The following is a 14,084-nucleotide window of genomic DNA, read 5'->3' as shown; positions in this document are numbered from 1 at the left end:
CAGAATCCCATCTTATATCATCTATCACTACTTCGGACGTATCTTTATACCTGCTTAGTTAATTGTATAGGGAAACTAGAGCTTTCTTTTCCCAAAATAGGCATTGTCAGTCTTATTTGATCTTTGAAGTTGTCTTTTCAAAATTTTGAGTTAAATAATCCATATTGCTGTGGATATTTACATGGCATAGGGAGATAATATATGACTAATATACTCAAGATCCTCTGTCTCAAATAAGAAAAATAGACAAAAAGATGGGCCTAGCACTCAATCCATCTCCTAGCTGTGTCTTCTGAGTTCACCTCCTGATATGTCCAACTCTCCGCCAACCCAAGGAAGGAAGCTGCATATACAAGCTGACAGTCTTGGCAACTGCTCAAGAATGGCCTCTCCCGTCCCCTCAAACCACCACCACTGCCATTTAGTCCTGACCTCCTTGCTTGTTCTCATCCCCAATTTCCAAATACTGGCTGTCTCTGAAATCCACTTCTGTCCTTCCAAGTTGGCATGCATTCTGATGTTCTTGCCAGCATCTTGGGAAGCAACACTGTGTCAGTTTTTCTCTTCTCTCCTCTTCTCTTTTCTCTTCCCTTCTCTTCTCTTCTCTTCTCTTCTCTCTTCTCTTCCCTTCTCTCTCTTCTTTTCCTATTGCAGTTTCTGACTTAGCTCACCTGCTATCACAGTGTGTCCCATTAGCTGCGTACATAACCTAACTCTAACCAACAATCCTGGGGTCCTAGTGGCCCACAGGTTTCAGGGGATAAAGGTGGGGTAAGGAGTGATATATCAGTTGGTATATGTAAAAGAATTTAGTAAGACTTATTTCTGCTATACAAAATGCCTTTTGACAAAAAGCATCACAGAGGTGAAGGGAACGTTCAGCAACTCTGGTTTTAAAAATCACTGCCTTCAGCAACAGAGGGCTGCATGAGACACACTGAACAACACGGATTAATACATGCTAAAAACCTTCTGTTATGCACTCAGCCTTCACTAGGCACTCTACTGGATCCTGCGGGACATTCAAAGATGAAGACCCCGTGGTCCTAGTCTTCAGGGGGTTCACAGACTAACTCTGAAACAAATCTGATCCTGATAAGTAAAGGTATATTTGAAAGCCAAAAATAGATTTACAACCAAGCAAGAAAAGAAAGTCAAAATCCAATCCACTCTACCTTGGAAAGAAATGGGAAAAAATAAAAAGCAATAACTAAAAAGATAAGAGGAAACTGAGAGCAAAGAGAACAAAAAGTAGGAAGAAGTTTAGGAGCTAAAGGCAGGGAGGCAAAGAAGGCAAATCCATAGCAGACAAGTTGAGGATAGGAGAAAAGGGGTGAGAGGGAAAGGGGAAGGGGAGTGGAAGTTGTGAAACAGAAAGAAAAGAGTTAGTTTCTCAGGAAGGACAATTTGGGAAAGGCAGAGAGATGGAGAGGATGCAGTGTAAATGTGAGGTCACTGCAGACAGACATCCTAAATGGAATAAGGATGGAGAAGTCAGTAAAATGAACTTGGCAGAAAAGACAGACCATGAAAATAATAACAATAATAGCTAACTTTTCTTGGACCTCTATTGACCTAAACTGCAATGACCATGTTGAAATCTAGACACTCTTTCACCAGGATCCACCCTCTAACATATGAATGTGCTGAGAGCCAGGGCACTTAAGCACGATTGCATTCATATCTTCAATTCAACTGCTCTGTGGATCCCTGGGCACATCAGTGGCCCTCAAACATCACTGCCATCTGGTTAGCATTGTACAATTCTTATGCCAATACAGCTTTGCTGGTTTTATAACTTATTCTATTGGATTACCCCACTCAAAGCCAGATCCTTTCTACATAGAACAGCAGAGCTTCACTCATGATTATATTTTTGAGCAGATAAAAATTTTATATGAACATTTTATACATAGAAATTTCAAATATGTGTAAAACTTTTATTTCAATATCCTTCTATAAAACACCCTTGTTTCCAGTCAAAAACAATAAGGCTTTTATCCAGGTCATTGGTAGGAACGAGTGATGGGTAAACCAGAACAAGAAAAGCAGGTGCTGGAAGTTATCAAGTGCATTGATATGTGGAAGCAGAACAAAGCACTAAGCTGTCCTAGAACAAAGCACTAAGCTGTCCTCAGAAGCACTGATTTTTTCACTTTTTCACAAGACACCAAAAGTCTCAACTATATGGCTCCTCCAAATCAAGTTCTATATTCACATCAAAGTTTTTCCCAAAGATGGTTCTTTGATTCCTAAACTATCACTTTCTTTGCAAACAGCTCTTATCCTTTGCCTTTGGAAAGGAAAATAGTCAAATTCCAGACATTTTCAAAAATAAATTAGAACTTGATAACATTAGCCTCTTATTTTCTCTTTCTTCTTTTCTTTGTTTTATCTTTCTTGGTGCTTCTCCTAAATCACTTGTAAAATTAAAATCATGGAACTGCCATTTTTTTCTACCATGCTATTGACAGCCTCATCATTACAAGCTTTGAGGATCATTAGAATTTCCACAATATAAACAATAAACAATGAAATTGGGGAAAAATTAGAGTCAATCTATCAATAAGATTTCTAAAAATTTCTATCAAGAATAATGGAGGAAAAAGAATATATATCTAATTTGCATAATACATTATCAATATATCTCAGATCATGGGAAGATACTACATTTTTGAAAGAAAGTAAAAGTTATTAGTCATCTGTATTTTGGTGAGACTCGTCCCTTTTTGCCATCAGCTAGCAGCAAATCACTTATTAGACCTGAAAAGAATGAGTATATGTCTCCTTAAGACCACTTTGCCCCTCCATATTTCTCAGTGGTCATTTAGCCTCAGAGAAAATCAGAACCATCGAAACAATTCTTAAAGTTTCCAGAAATGTGTGTGTGTGTGTGTGTGTGTGTGTGTGTGTGTGTTTTATGTTTGTGAAAGAGAAATCAAAGCTTATTCATTGAATCTGCTGATGAAATTTGGTGAGATCTGGCTAGAGGGCTGGGAAGGAAAACTGAGTAATTAGGAGGAGAATCAAAACATTGGGTAATTATGAGAATTCTCCCTTCAAGATTGTGGGAGGGGAGGGAGTTTTCGGGTGTGAGCATATGCAGGGGTCTAGAGAGACAGAGAAAAGTCCTTCTTGACTGAGGTGGGGAGAGAAGGCCCTGCTCTGGACCTGGCATCCTTGTTTTCTTATATTACTGAAAATAATAAAAATCAGAATAAAAATGAAGGAAGCATCGTGCTTGGCTTAGGGCTAGAGAAGCAGTATCTTCAGGGTGCTCACCCACTTGTGAGAGTCATGGTGGGTCTGACTGGGGTGTGCATATGTGCAGACATGTCTGCTTTCAGAGGCACACAGATGTTGCAGTGTTGACAGGGACCTCTGGAAACCAAGAGAAGTCATCCAAGGTGAATAATCGTGGACTTGGGGAACAGGAGGAGGTGGCCATTTTAATACATGTAAAAAACCCATGACCCTATTTAGAAACAGAAGAATTTAGAAAGATTATGCCATAAAATAAGTACTGTGCCAGGAACTTGCCTCCTGCTTGGACCCTAAGCTGAGAGTCCAGGGAAACACCTGTTACAGTCAAGCTCTTTTTCTTTCCAATTGGTAAACAATTCTACCAATTGCACAATGAAAAAATTCTGTGACCCTGGCACCCAGATCTGGAACTCTCAATTGCTCTCACCACCAAAGGTCAATCCAATGTATCTGCTTGTGACATATTTTAGCCAAAGAATGTTAATGACATTTTCCAATACACTGTCCTGTTCTAACACATGTCCCACCCTGGAAATTTGGGATTACTAAAATACAGAGATATCTTGAATGCCAAAATGTCACAGTAGGTAGAGATATGGCCAGCTTTTCAGGCTCTCCGACCACTTTAGGGACCCACAAAAGCACTGACAAGATGAGAAAAATGTATTGCATCCAAACAAAAAAGAAAACTGTGAAACCAAAATTAGCAAACACTTGTTTCTACAAAGCATAATACATTGCCAACTTTATTCATTGTTCTATTTAGTAGAGACCGAAATAATCTTTGTACCTCAAGAAGATCTATAGATTAGATTTTTTTCATTTGCAGGAACACCTACATATGCAAGATGGTAAGTGCACATAAATTCACAAGCACACATAAATGAATTTACTCATACTCAGAGAGTTTTAGTGGCAAAATAATAAAAACTCTTCCCATATTTTATTGCAAAAAACATAATTTTATGTGGAATATGAGTACACTTTAATATGTTTAATATATTTGTTGAGAAGTGGGAGGCTCCTAAAGTGTTCAGAAAATATGGAGGTTTTAGAGTGACCCTTTACTTCTCCCATTGTTAAAGGACATCACTAAATTTGGAGAAAAATTCTTCCCTGTTCATGGATAAACAACAAGGTCCTATTGTATAACACAGGGAACTATATTCAGTGTCCTGTAACAAACCATAATGGAAAAGAATGTGAAAAAGAATATATATATGTATAACTGAATCACTTTGCTGTACAGCTGAAATTAACACAACCTTGTAAATCAACTATACTTCAATAAAAAAGTTTAAAAGATCAGAATTCTTCCCTGTTCACTGACCTATTCCCTTGCACTTTTTCCTCATCCTTTTCCAGCTTATCAACAAAGTTAAACACAAGAACAAGCCAGAAAGGGAAAATTCCCTGTTGCTAACATAAGTCTAGTTGTCCTAACAGATGAATAATAAAGTATAAAGTCATTGGTTAACTTTTTGGAATAAATTGAGGAAAGAACATCGGAACTTTATTCTTTTCAGATTTCCCTGCCTACCTAGATTACAACACAACATCCCTACTTCTGAAGGCACAGTCTCGACTGGTATGCCTGGCAATGGACAAGAGACCGAGGGGCCGAAAGCCAAGACCAAGGCTAACACAGGAGCTGTCACAACCCTTCAAGAGACTAGCATCAAGCTAAAAAAAATCTGCTTCTCTCATCTCTCAAGAAGAAATTCAACCTCATGGGTATGTCATATGGTTCTCTTGTATGATATCCCTGAAAACAGTCTAAAATGTTCTTCCAAGCTTTGTACACACTTCTTCAAATACTTTATCTACTCAAAACTATTTGGGGGACTTCCTTGGTGGTCCAGTGGCTAAGCTCTGTGCTCCCAATGCAGGGGGCCCGGGTTCAATCCCTAGTCAGGGAAGTAGATCCCGCATGCCACAACTAAAGATCCTGCATGCTGCAACTAAAAGATGCTGCATGCCACAGCTAAGACCTGGCATAGTGAAAGAAAGAAAGAAAAGAAAGAAAAGAAAGAAAGAAAGAAAGATCTTAAAAAACTATTTGGGACTTTAAACGTATATTTGCTTAAAAAATGAAAAAATAAAGAAAGAGAGAAAAAATGTATATTTGCTTGAATTTTAAGTTACCTTAGTTCTAAGTTATATTCAGGATGCCACCATCCAATCTGTGTGAATAAGTTTTAAAAGGGGCAACCTAAGAGTTTACAGTCATCAGTAATAGCCTCAAATATGACTTGTATACATAAGAAAACCTTTTAAGAAATCTTAAACAGTTCCAGAAAACCAGATAGCATTCTGTTTCCCATTTTCCTTTTCACTAAATTGTCATCAATCAGAAATATGACTAAGATAAATAGCAGCTCCTAGATAAAAATAGGAAGACTTCTCCAAAATTCTCATTAAATTCTATACATGATCCATATTCAGCTTGAAAACCACCAGTTAAGAATGAGATAAACAGAAGGTCACCTGCATCTGGCAATACATGCCAATTTCTTAACCCTACGGTATAATGATAGGAAAACTAATTCTAGAACAAGTTAAAAATCAGTTCCCCAAAACACTTACTACCAATATTTAGAATATCATGAGATTTATTTTACTTCTATTATGACTTACTTTCCACACAACAGGAAAGGATATTATCAGGGTTGCCTTGACTGTGTATGTAGTCTAGTTTATTTTTGGTATTTGTTAGTCATTCATAAAAACAAAATTCAGGGTTCCATTTACTTTCATTAATTCAGGTAACAGGGGCTTTGAGGGGGACCAAGAAGAGTACCTAGTGAGAAAGAGAGGAAAAGAGAATGTTTTTGTTCATGTGTCCTGGAGAAGATATTATTTTTCTCCTACAATACTGTGCACTCTGGTTACTAGAGTATTTTTTCCCCTGCACTTTAAAGGTTACTATACAGAAATTCAGGGATTTGAAGGTTTTGCAAACTCCAGTCAGAATAGCATTTCATCTATCAATTGTTATTTCCACATGTACACGAGCTCTTAGATTCATTCATGAAACTAGGGCTGTCAGGATCTTAATGAGATCAACTGGTTTAGCCAAACACATGCATCACTATTCAGCTCTTATGCCACCTGGAGAGAGCAAGTCTTTGCATAAGGCCTAATTTTACCCACTCAAGGAAGAAAACTTGAACCACGACAAAGCCAGCAATGATGATTAAAGAGTGCCTGTCACTTGGCCTCACCCCTGGGAGCTGCCCTCTACCCACTCCTGGGTGATGGGGGTGTTTCGCTGGGTGCCCTGGATTTAGATGTGGTGAAGGATGCAGACAGTTTCATGTGTCAAGCCTCCAGAGTCGTCAAAGCAGCGCTTGATCTGCTCTGTAGAAAGTGCTGAGGACCCGAACAAAAACTCATCAGTGGCACAAATCCTAGGTCATCTCCCAAATATCCCTAATATATCAAAGCAGCCTCATCCATCTCAAAGCAAGAGTTACAAATGCTAAGACTGGAAGGGATCTTAGGGAACTTGTCCTAGAAACTAACTTACTGACACACAAATCAGAGAATTCTCCCAGAGAAAAGCAGAATGAATGTCTTATAATTTACTCTCCATCCTCTAGAAATTGGATGTATGTTAGAGGTTGATGTTCTGAGCAGCAAAACTTCATTCAGATATCTGATTCTACATGGTATATATTTCCTGACCAATAAATCTACATGGAAAAATAAAGTTATGTGAACAAATTCCCTGCCAATATCAACTTGAAGAAGAAAAATTAAAAACCAAAACAAACAGAATCCAACTTACCTCGGTCCACACCTCTTCTTGCCTTTTGAAAATTGCTTTTGAATGTTTGAAATCTGAAAATAAATAGCCAATTCTATAGGCTTTTTCAAGGCCCTGAAAATGATCACTTAGTAATAAATCTTTAGTATTAGTAATCCTATAGATTGATAATCTCTAGAAGATGAGAGATTATAGTTTTCATGAACAGTCTTTCAAAAACATTGTAGTTAAAGCCTCTTTACTATAACATCCCTGCTAAAGAAACAGAAACAAAAGTTGTCTCCTTGTGTGACTATGTAATTTTTAACAGCAGCAACAAAATATTAATATTCATACCAAACTGAATATCATATTCTCAAACATCTTAAAAAAGAATCACACTGCCACCTATTTTGCTCTATGTCACTGATCCTTACTATGTATCACTCTTTTGTTTAGGGATAAATGGCCTGAAGGTTTTCTTACAATAGTTCCATAGATTAACGTAGCAAAGAAACAGAGAAGAAAACCATTTAAAATTTCAAAACAGAAAGGAAAAACTTCACTTTTGCTTTTTGAACGTGTGCTTCACGGGAATAACTTTCATCTTTCCATCTGTATTTCTTTCAGATCCATTCAGTAACTATGTGTTTTGCAATGAAATGGCATTCCATATTTAAAATAAAAATTGGTATTTTATGCTGGTTTCCATTTTCAAAGAGCATATTTTTAATCACATCCAAAATAGTTCAGCATTTTTCCCACTACTGCCAAAAATAGCAACACGTACCCTCAACACAACGTATCATAACATATCCTCAACAACACACGCATCACCACACACATTTCTGCTCTTGGGCTCCCCTCAGCCCCATCTGTACTCTTGCTGTGAACAGCTATAGCATAAAAATGTCTCTTCTCACATGCTTTTGATATTACACTATTTAATCACATACAGCTGTGGCTTATGAGGCTGTTACAAAACACAATTTTAATGTAGTACTTGAAGTCAATTTTGGATAAACATCAACCATTTACTCTGAATAAGAAGTCCAACACTCCAAAGATTTTCTTTTAAAGGAAAACCCTGGTTTTCTTAGAATTTGGCATGGGCATCATTGTGACTGAGACTTCTCTCTGCCAAAAAGACTGATAATGTCAAAAAGGATTGTGTAAATCATATTAGTGCAAAAACGAAGCTTTCCAGAATTCCTGGAGCCAGAAAGACCTGGAATGATGTGCATCCTTCCTTCTCTTTGGCCTCTTCCTTCACGTGGCCCCTACCTCCAACCCTTGAATACATTTTAGTACTTCATGGAAATAGGTTTGAGTTATAATTCTGTTTTTCTTTTTCCAAATTGAGAGAAAGTGAAAGGAAAATGTGTTGGAAAGGTACTGTTCAAAGAAATATACATGGTGTTTCCCTTAAGTTTGGAATTATTCCGGAAAAAAAAAAAAACATGAACTTTTTACATTTCTACTCCTTTTAGTAGGCACCAAACTTAGTGTTGTGAAAACAGTGACGACATTAGAGAAAGAAAATCCCAATGCAAACAAAGATTTGGAGAAGTAATGAAAAAAAAAACAAATTGAAAAGGCAAGGTAGCCTGTTGTTTCTGTTTCTCTCATTTAAAACCAATTAAAATAGAATACATTCTAACAGGAGATAAGATCGATCATCATTTCATGCTATCATATAACCCCCCTGCAGTAAAAGAAATATGTGGAGTTATTCCTAAAAATTCTCTTGCTGGAAGATTTTCAGAAAACTAGTTTTATATATTTCAGTCTTTCAAAGGAAAACAGTACCTGGAAGTTTTCAAGGCTGAAACATACAAAACTGGTTGGTAACTGGCAAGTTACCAACTCTGACTATCAATGCAAATCTGAGGCAGGAAGTACTAAGGAAATTCTAAACTCATTCCCTCCCTCTGCAAGATTTTCTACATTTTCATGTGTGAGGAATGTGTGAAGGGTTGTTTTGTTTTGCTTTTGTAAGACCTGTACATTCACATCTTTAAGAATACCCTTGGCCCCACGGGAGGCTCCCTCTTCCTTTGCAGGCCACCCTGGCCTTGTGTTTTCAAGTGTCTGCTCTTTTCATGGCACAACTGGGGTCCAGCTAGACTTTCAGAGCCGGGCGGCTGTCCAGCTGCAGATGGCTGGAAATTCAGCCTGAAATCAGTGTGCTGGTGATGAATTATTCCTCCACCTGACCCCAACTTCACACCAGGCTCTGAACAGAATTTGAGTACCACCAGCCAGGGAGACCTGGTCAGGGTTCCATGGTCTGAACCCCTTTCTTCAAAGTTTTCTGGGGAAGCAGATGGCCAAAGAAGGGCAGGCAGCAGACTGATGAAAAAGCAGAGTGATTAGAAACTGCACTGAACTCGGAGAAATAGAGGGATCTGGCAAGGGCGTGGAAAGGAAGAAAAGACAAACTTGCTGTGTGTGCTTGGGTGAGTTTTAAAGTTTCATGAAGATGACTAAAGTTTTCTAAATATCACATATGAGAGAAATATCTATTTCTCAACTGCAAAATATCAACTCATCAGGCTGTGACCACGTTTTACTCTTTAGCTTTCCCAGTTCAACTCATTTGTTTTTCCAAGAAGACCCCCCCAAAGTACCTCAAATTCAGATTGAAATTCACCCTGGGTCTCATAATGCAATAGCAACAGGTTGGTTATTTGGACTGGCTGTAACAAAATTCTTGAGAAATATTATGTTACAACTTAAGCAAACATCATTACATATATTATCATTAAGCTAAGAAACTATTTTTTGGTCTCCTTTCTCCAAAACTTGCTGATTATTATGGGTGGCTTTTCCAACAGCAAATTCATTTTGATGAAACTTTTTTTAAAATCCAATATGTCTCTTATTGAAATATTATGACATGTCACCAAAATTTCTTCATTACTTCTAAATAAAAGTAATGTTCTTTTTAGAAATTGCTTCTTTGGCTAGGAAAACAAAATTGGTAAAAAGGAAAATTGACAAGTGACAACTTTTAATGTGAGGTCTGGGAGAGTAAGCATGTTATACCCACATTACTACAAGGTACAACAGCTACAAGTCAGCCATGGGTTTTCCTTTTATTTGACTTACCCATACATTTTTCTAATATAACATTTTAAGCATCTGGAAATTTATTCAAAGAAACAAAAGCATAAATATCTTGTTTCTATTTTTTTTCTTTTTAACAACAAAGTGAAGAGATTGGTTCTAATATGATGGGTAATAAGGGGAGCAGACAAAGCAGGGAAGTGTCACAAATTTTTCTAAAACTTAAATTGCATTTGAGGAAATGGAAGACATTTGCATTTATTTCAAATTCCGTTTTCATTTTGTTTTATCATAAGAAAATAGCAGCTGCATTTAACACACATATTTAGGTAGAAAGAGAAGGCTCAGTATTTTGGCATTTTCTGAATGAATACAATAATAAACATCCCATGAAGATTTTCCAACCAAAACTAATGTCAGCAAATAGCTTTTGTGGGTGAGTTAAAAACACCTGAATTTAGAGAACAGTTTAAGGCATGGGGTATCACCAGAATATGATTTTTGTTGTCAACCACAGAATTCTATTTTTATCAACCATAAATGTTCTTTACATATCAGCATCATTTTAAAAAGCAATGATTTAAAAATTGGATTAAAACTACAAGCCAAGGCTGGAAGGACAGTGGATTTTATGGAATTCCACCTAGGCTTAGCAAATAAATCTAAGCAGCATGCATTTCCTTCAAAATTACTATAGGTTATATTTTGAGCTATAAGTGTAAAAGGAGCAAAAAGTGCTACCGAAACAACCCAGTTGTTTTCATGCTATGCTGGGGTGTGATGGGACTTTATTGTACAGTGCGAACGCTGTCAGAAAGTTCCCGTATTTTAAAATATTGCACATTGACCCTTCCTCCCATTCCCTGAGTGTCTAAGTTCCCAAACAGGGCACATTTTCATATCTTCAGCTTCCAGGAATGTCATTAATGTCTGTCATTTCAGAGCCCCTGTAATGATATTTGACAACTTCACAGCACTGTCGAAATTTTACAACGTAATAATCAATATGAACTACCATGATAGCCAAAGTAGCTGATCTTATACTCCCTACCACCCTGATCTGATTACCCAAATATCAGCTGAGGTCGCCTAATGGATCTAACTTCTTTAAAAATGTTCCAGAAGTTGATGGCTTTGACTAGCTTGAAAGTAACAAGATCCAGATGCTGCCTGTCTACACAACACTAAACTACATAGGACCCCAAAACAGATTTATTTTTAAATTCTCTCTCTATTTTTCTAGCTCTCTTTTCCCTCAACACCCCATGTTTCCTCTTTACCCCTAACAACACACACACACACACACACAAACTTCCCACCAGTGTAGCTGGTCCTGTGTCTTTAATATAATGTGCCCGACATTATTTCCCCCTAGCAATAGGTTAAAAGAAATCTCAAACCAAAAAGCAATTATTCCATTCATTTTGATCTAAAGTTTCTTTTCTGAATAGACTTCATCGGAGAAAACAAGAACCAAAAAGAAAGCATGAATTTTGAAACATTTGGAAAAATTTAGCCAAATGACTAAAGGGGATGGAATGTGTGATATTTTTCATGCAACCTTTGTTTGTTGTTTCTGTTTCTTTGGGGGATGAGAAATGACTATAAATTTCCCCTTTTAACTTGTCCTTGCTTTGCCATTTCTTTGAGGAAGGCAGGCAGCGTTCTCTTCCCAATCCCCCAAAGAGTTAAAACTCTAGCCACTGGAGCAGGCAGGCTGGTCTATTTATTTCAGCAGCAGCCCAAACTAAATGCTCACAAAGGCAAAAAGCAGTGTGAGTCGACCTTGGAGGGGCAGGGCAAATTGTAAAGCGACTGAGAAAGGAAGGGAAAAAAAGAACAATCTTTAATATAATACTGAAAGTCTGCTGCCTGATCTGGTTTACAAATCAGCATTGTTTGGTGAGAGAGAATAAATGAGAGCTAACTACGGCTTGAATTACCAAACCCAAATCACAGCACCCAGTCCTGGTGACAGCACAGATCACTCAGGCATGCCTTGTTCACTCCCGGCGTATTTACCAAGAACACGGTAGAGTCTGGCTAATGCAATATAAAATAATATCATCCATAAAGGAATACAATCCATGCATTCAAGGGGGAACAACCAACATTTTTCCCCCAAAATTAAGTCCGATGTAATTGACAAATTGGAGCAGTGATTTCACACCTGAGAGTCTTCCATGTCTGAACTGCAGGATAAAGTTCATGATTGGCATGACCCACTGTTCAGTGACGTGGTCTTGCCACTGGCCCCCTCATGATCATCTGAGCACACACATAAAGCCTAAAGTATTTAACCAATTCATGTCCAATTATCATCAGTATAGTTCATCCTTTTTCAAGACCCAGGCCTCCTGATGGCAGCCAACATCTAGCTTCTAAAAGTAAAGAACATCTATTGTAAAGCTCCTAAATTCACTCTCTAGCATCCTGACCATCCTCAGTATAAAATAAGGCCATAAAAAAACACAAAAATGCACCCAAACAAACTCTAAGAGACTTGAATTAGATATCGTGTCCCTTCCCACACCCGTCTTTCATTCTACGCTCAGCGGTTAAAAGTTTGAGTCGCCCCCACCCCGGCGTGTCCTATCCAGTGGGAAAAAACCTTTTAGAGCCACAAACAAAGAACAGCTCACCAGAAAAGCCCCTGAAATTGTATTCTTGTGCCTGATCATCACTGTTATGATCTCCTTTTTAACAACCCTGCCCATCTGCCAAGGACTTGATGGATATCAGGAACACCTAGGCAGCCAAATAACAACAAAGGAACTCAAGTAAAACTATTATCTCTTCTTAAAGGGAAAGCACCAGTTCCAGGCTTGCTTTCTTCCTATATCCTTCTCTGCTTCATTAACTCCATTGCTATGTTACTAATTTCAAAGAAGCAGGAAGAGGTGATGGGGTAAGGGGAGGGAGGCGGTAAATAATAATTCACATGCCTGTCTGTTTCCCATCCCAAGTGCAGAAGGACACCCCACTGCTGCCAGACTGTGGAGCGAGCCATACCTTGGTTTGGAGATAGTGAGGATAGTAGTAAGTGTACTGGGGGTACATTTGTGGCTGATCCAGGCGTTTGCCCATGTAGCTGGAATCTCTATCTCCGAGGCAGGGAACTGGATGACAGGGTATGTGCCCCAGGCCGAGCTTCCTCTGGAACCACTATTCCTGACAGTCCCGATGACTGATGAGGCTTCGGAGAGTCTTCCACCACTCACTAGTTCCAACACAGCAAGAATTTTAAAAAGAAACACACCAAAAAAAGAGGGAGGTGGGGGATCTGTAGGAAAAACCCCACACAGCCTCCCCAGCTCTCGCCTGGGGTCCACTTGGGATGAGGCAGTTTGTTCTCCACCCGGCTGTCCGTAGTGATGTCAATTGCCAGCGTTTGTAAAGGAAAAAAAAAAAAAATCAAAGTCCTTTTAGCACAACTCGGAAATCTTGCAGATCAGCTTCCTGTCTCCTGTGTGTCTCTTTCCCCACCTTAAAGAAAACGAAAAAAAAAAAATAGAAAGAAAAAGAAAAAAGAAAAAGAAAAAGGGGGGGAGAAAGAAAAAGAAAGGGGAAAAGAAAAACTAAAAAAAAAAAAAAAAACCTCTCACAGCTCAGTTGCCGCTGTGTCCCTCCCAGAGTGACATGGTGTTCGGTGCTTGTCCTGTCCTTTCATTCACGTCCCCTCCTTCCAGCCAGTGGGTGGGACCCGGAGAGCCCCTCCAGGGAGCAGCGTACGCAGTCCAGAAGGCTGCAGTCTTTCCTCCAAGAAAAAAAAAAAAAAAAGGCTGCTTCAACCCCTGCTGCAAGCAAAGTTCCGATTCCCTCTACTGGCTATCTCGAATAGCAAAGCGGTTTTTGCAGCAAAGCTGCTGCCGCTGCCGCTGATCCCGGGGAACTCAAATGTGGGCGGCGGATGATTCCTTATCCTTCCCTCCATCAACCCCGCACAAGAGCTGCCTTCTTTGCTTTGCTTGCCAAGTTTCAAGGTAAGCCACACTGCGAAACA

The 14,084-nt window shown here is 38.7% G+C and overlaps 1 protein-coding gene across 7 annotated transcripts in view; it reads right to left on the bottom strand.

Moving 5' to 3' along the window:
- RBMS3 (RNA binding motif single stranded interacting protein 3) overlaps positions 1-13,825 on the bottom strand; it is a 743,532-nt gene extending 729,707 nt beyond the window's left edge. For 6 of the 7 annotated variants that reach the window (XM_060109330.1, XM_060109331.1, XM_060109327.1 and 3 more), the window contains exon 1: positions 13,094-13,825. In XM_060109330.1, coding sequence (XP_059965313.1) covers positions 13,094-13,168 — 75 coding nt within the window. In that variant the 5' untranslated portion in view covers positions 13,169-13,825. The remainder of the gene's footprint in view (positions 1-13,093) is intronic. The other variant, XM_060109326.1, reaches the window with a different exon arrangement.
- Between the last annotated feature and the right edge of the window lie 259 nt (positions 13,826-14,084).

The sequence above is a fragment of the Mesoplodon densirostris genome, chromosome 10 (assembly GCF_025265405.1).
Source record: "Mesoplodon densirostris isolate mMesDen1 chromosome 10, mMesDen1 primary haplotype, whole genome shotgun sequence".
In the NCBI taxonomy this organism is placed as follows: domain Eukaryota; kingdom Metazoa; phylum Chordata; class Mammalia; order Artiodactyla; family Ziphiidae; genus Mesoplodon; species Mesoplodon densirostris.
The sequence above is the reverse complement of the archived record's forward strand: the minus strand, read 5'-3'. Positions and strand labels throughout refer to the sequence as shown.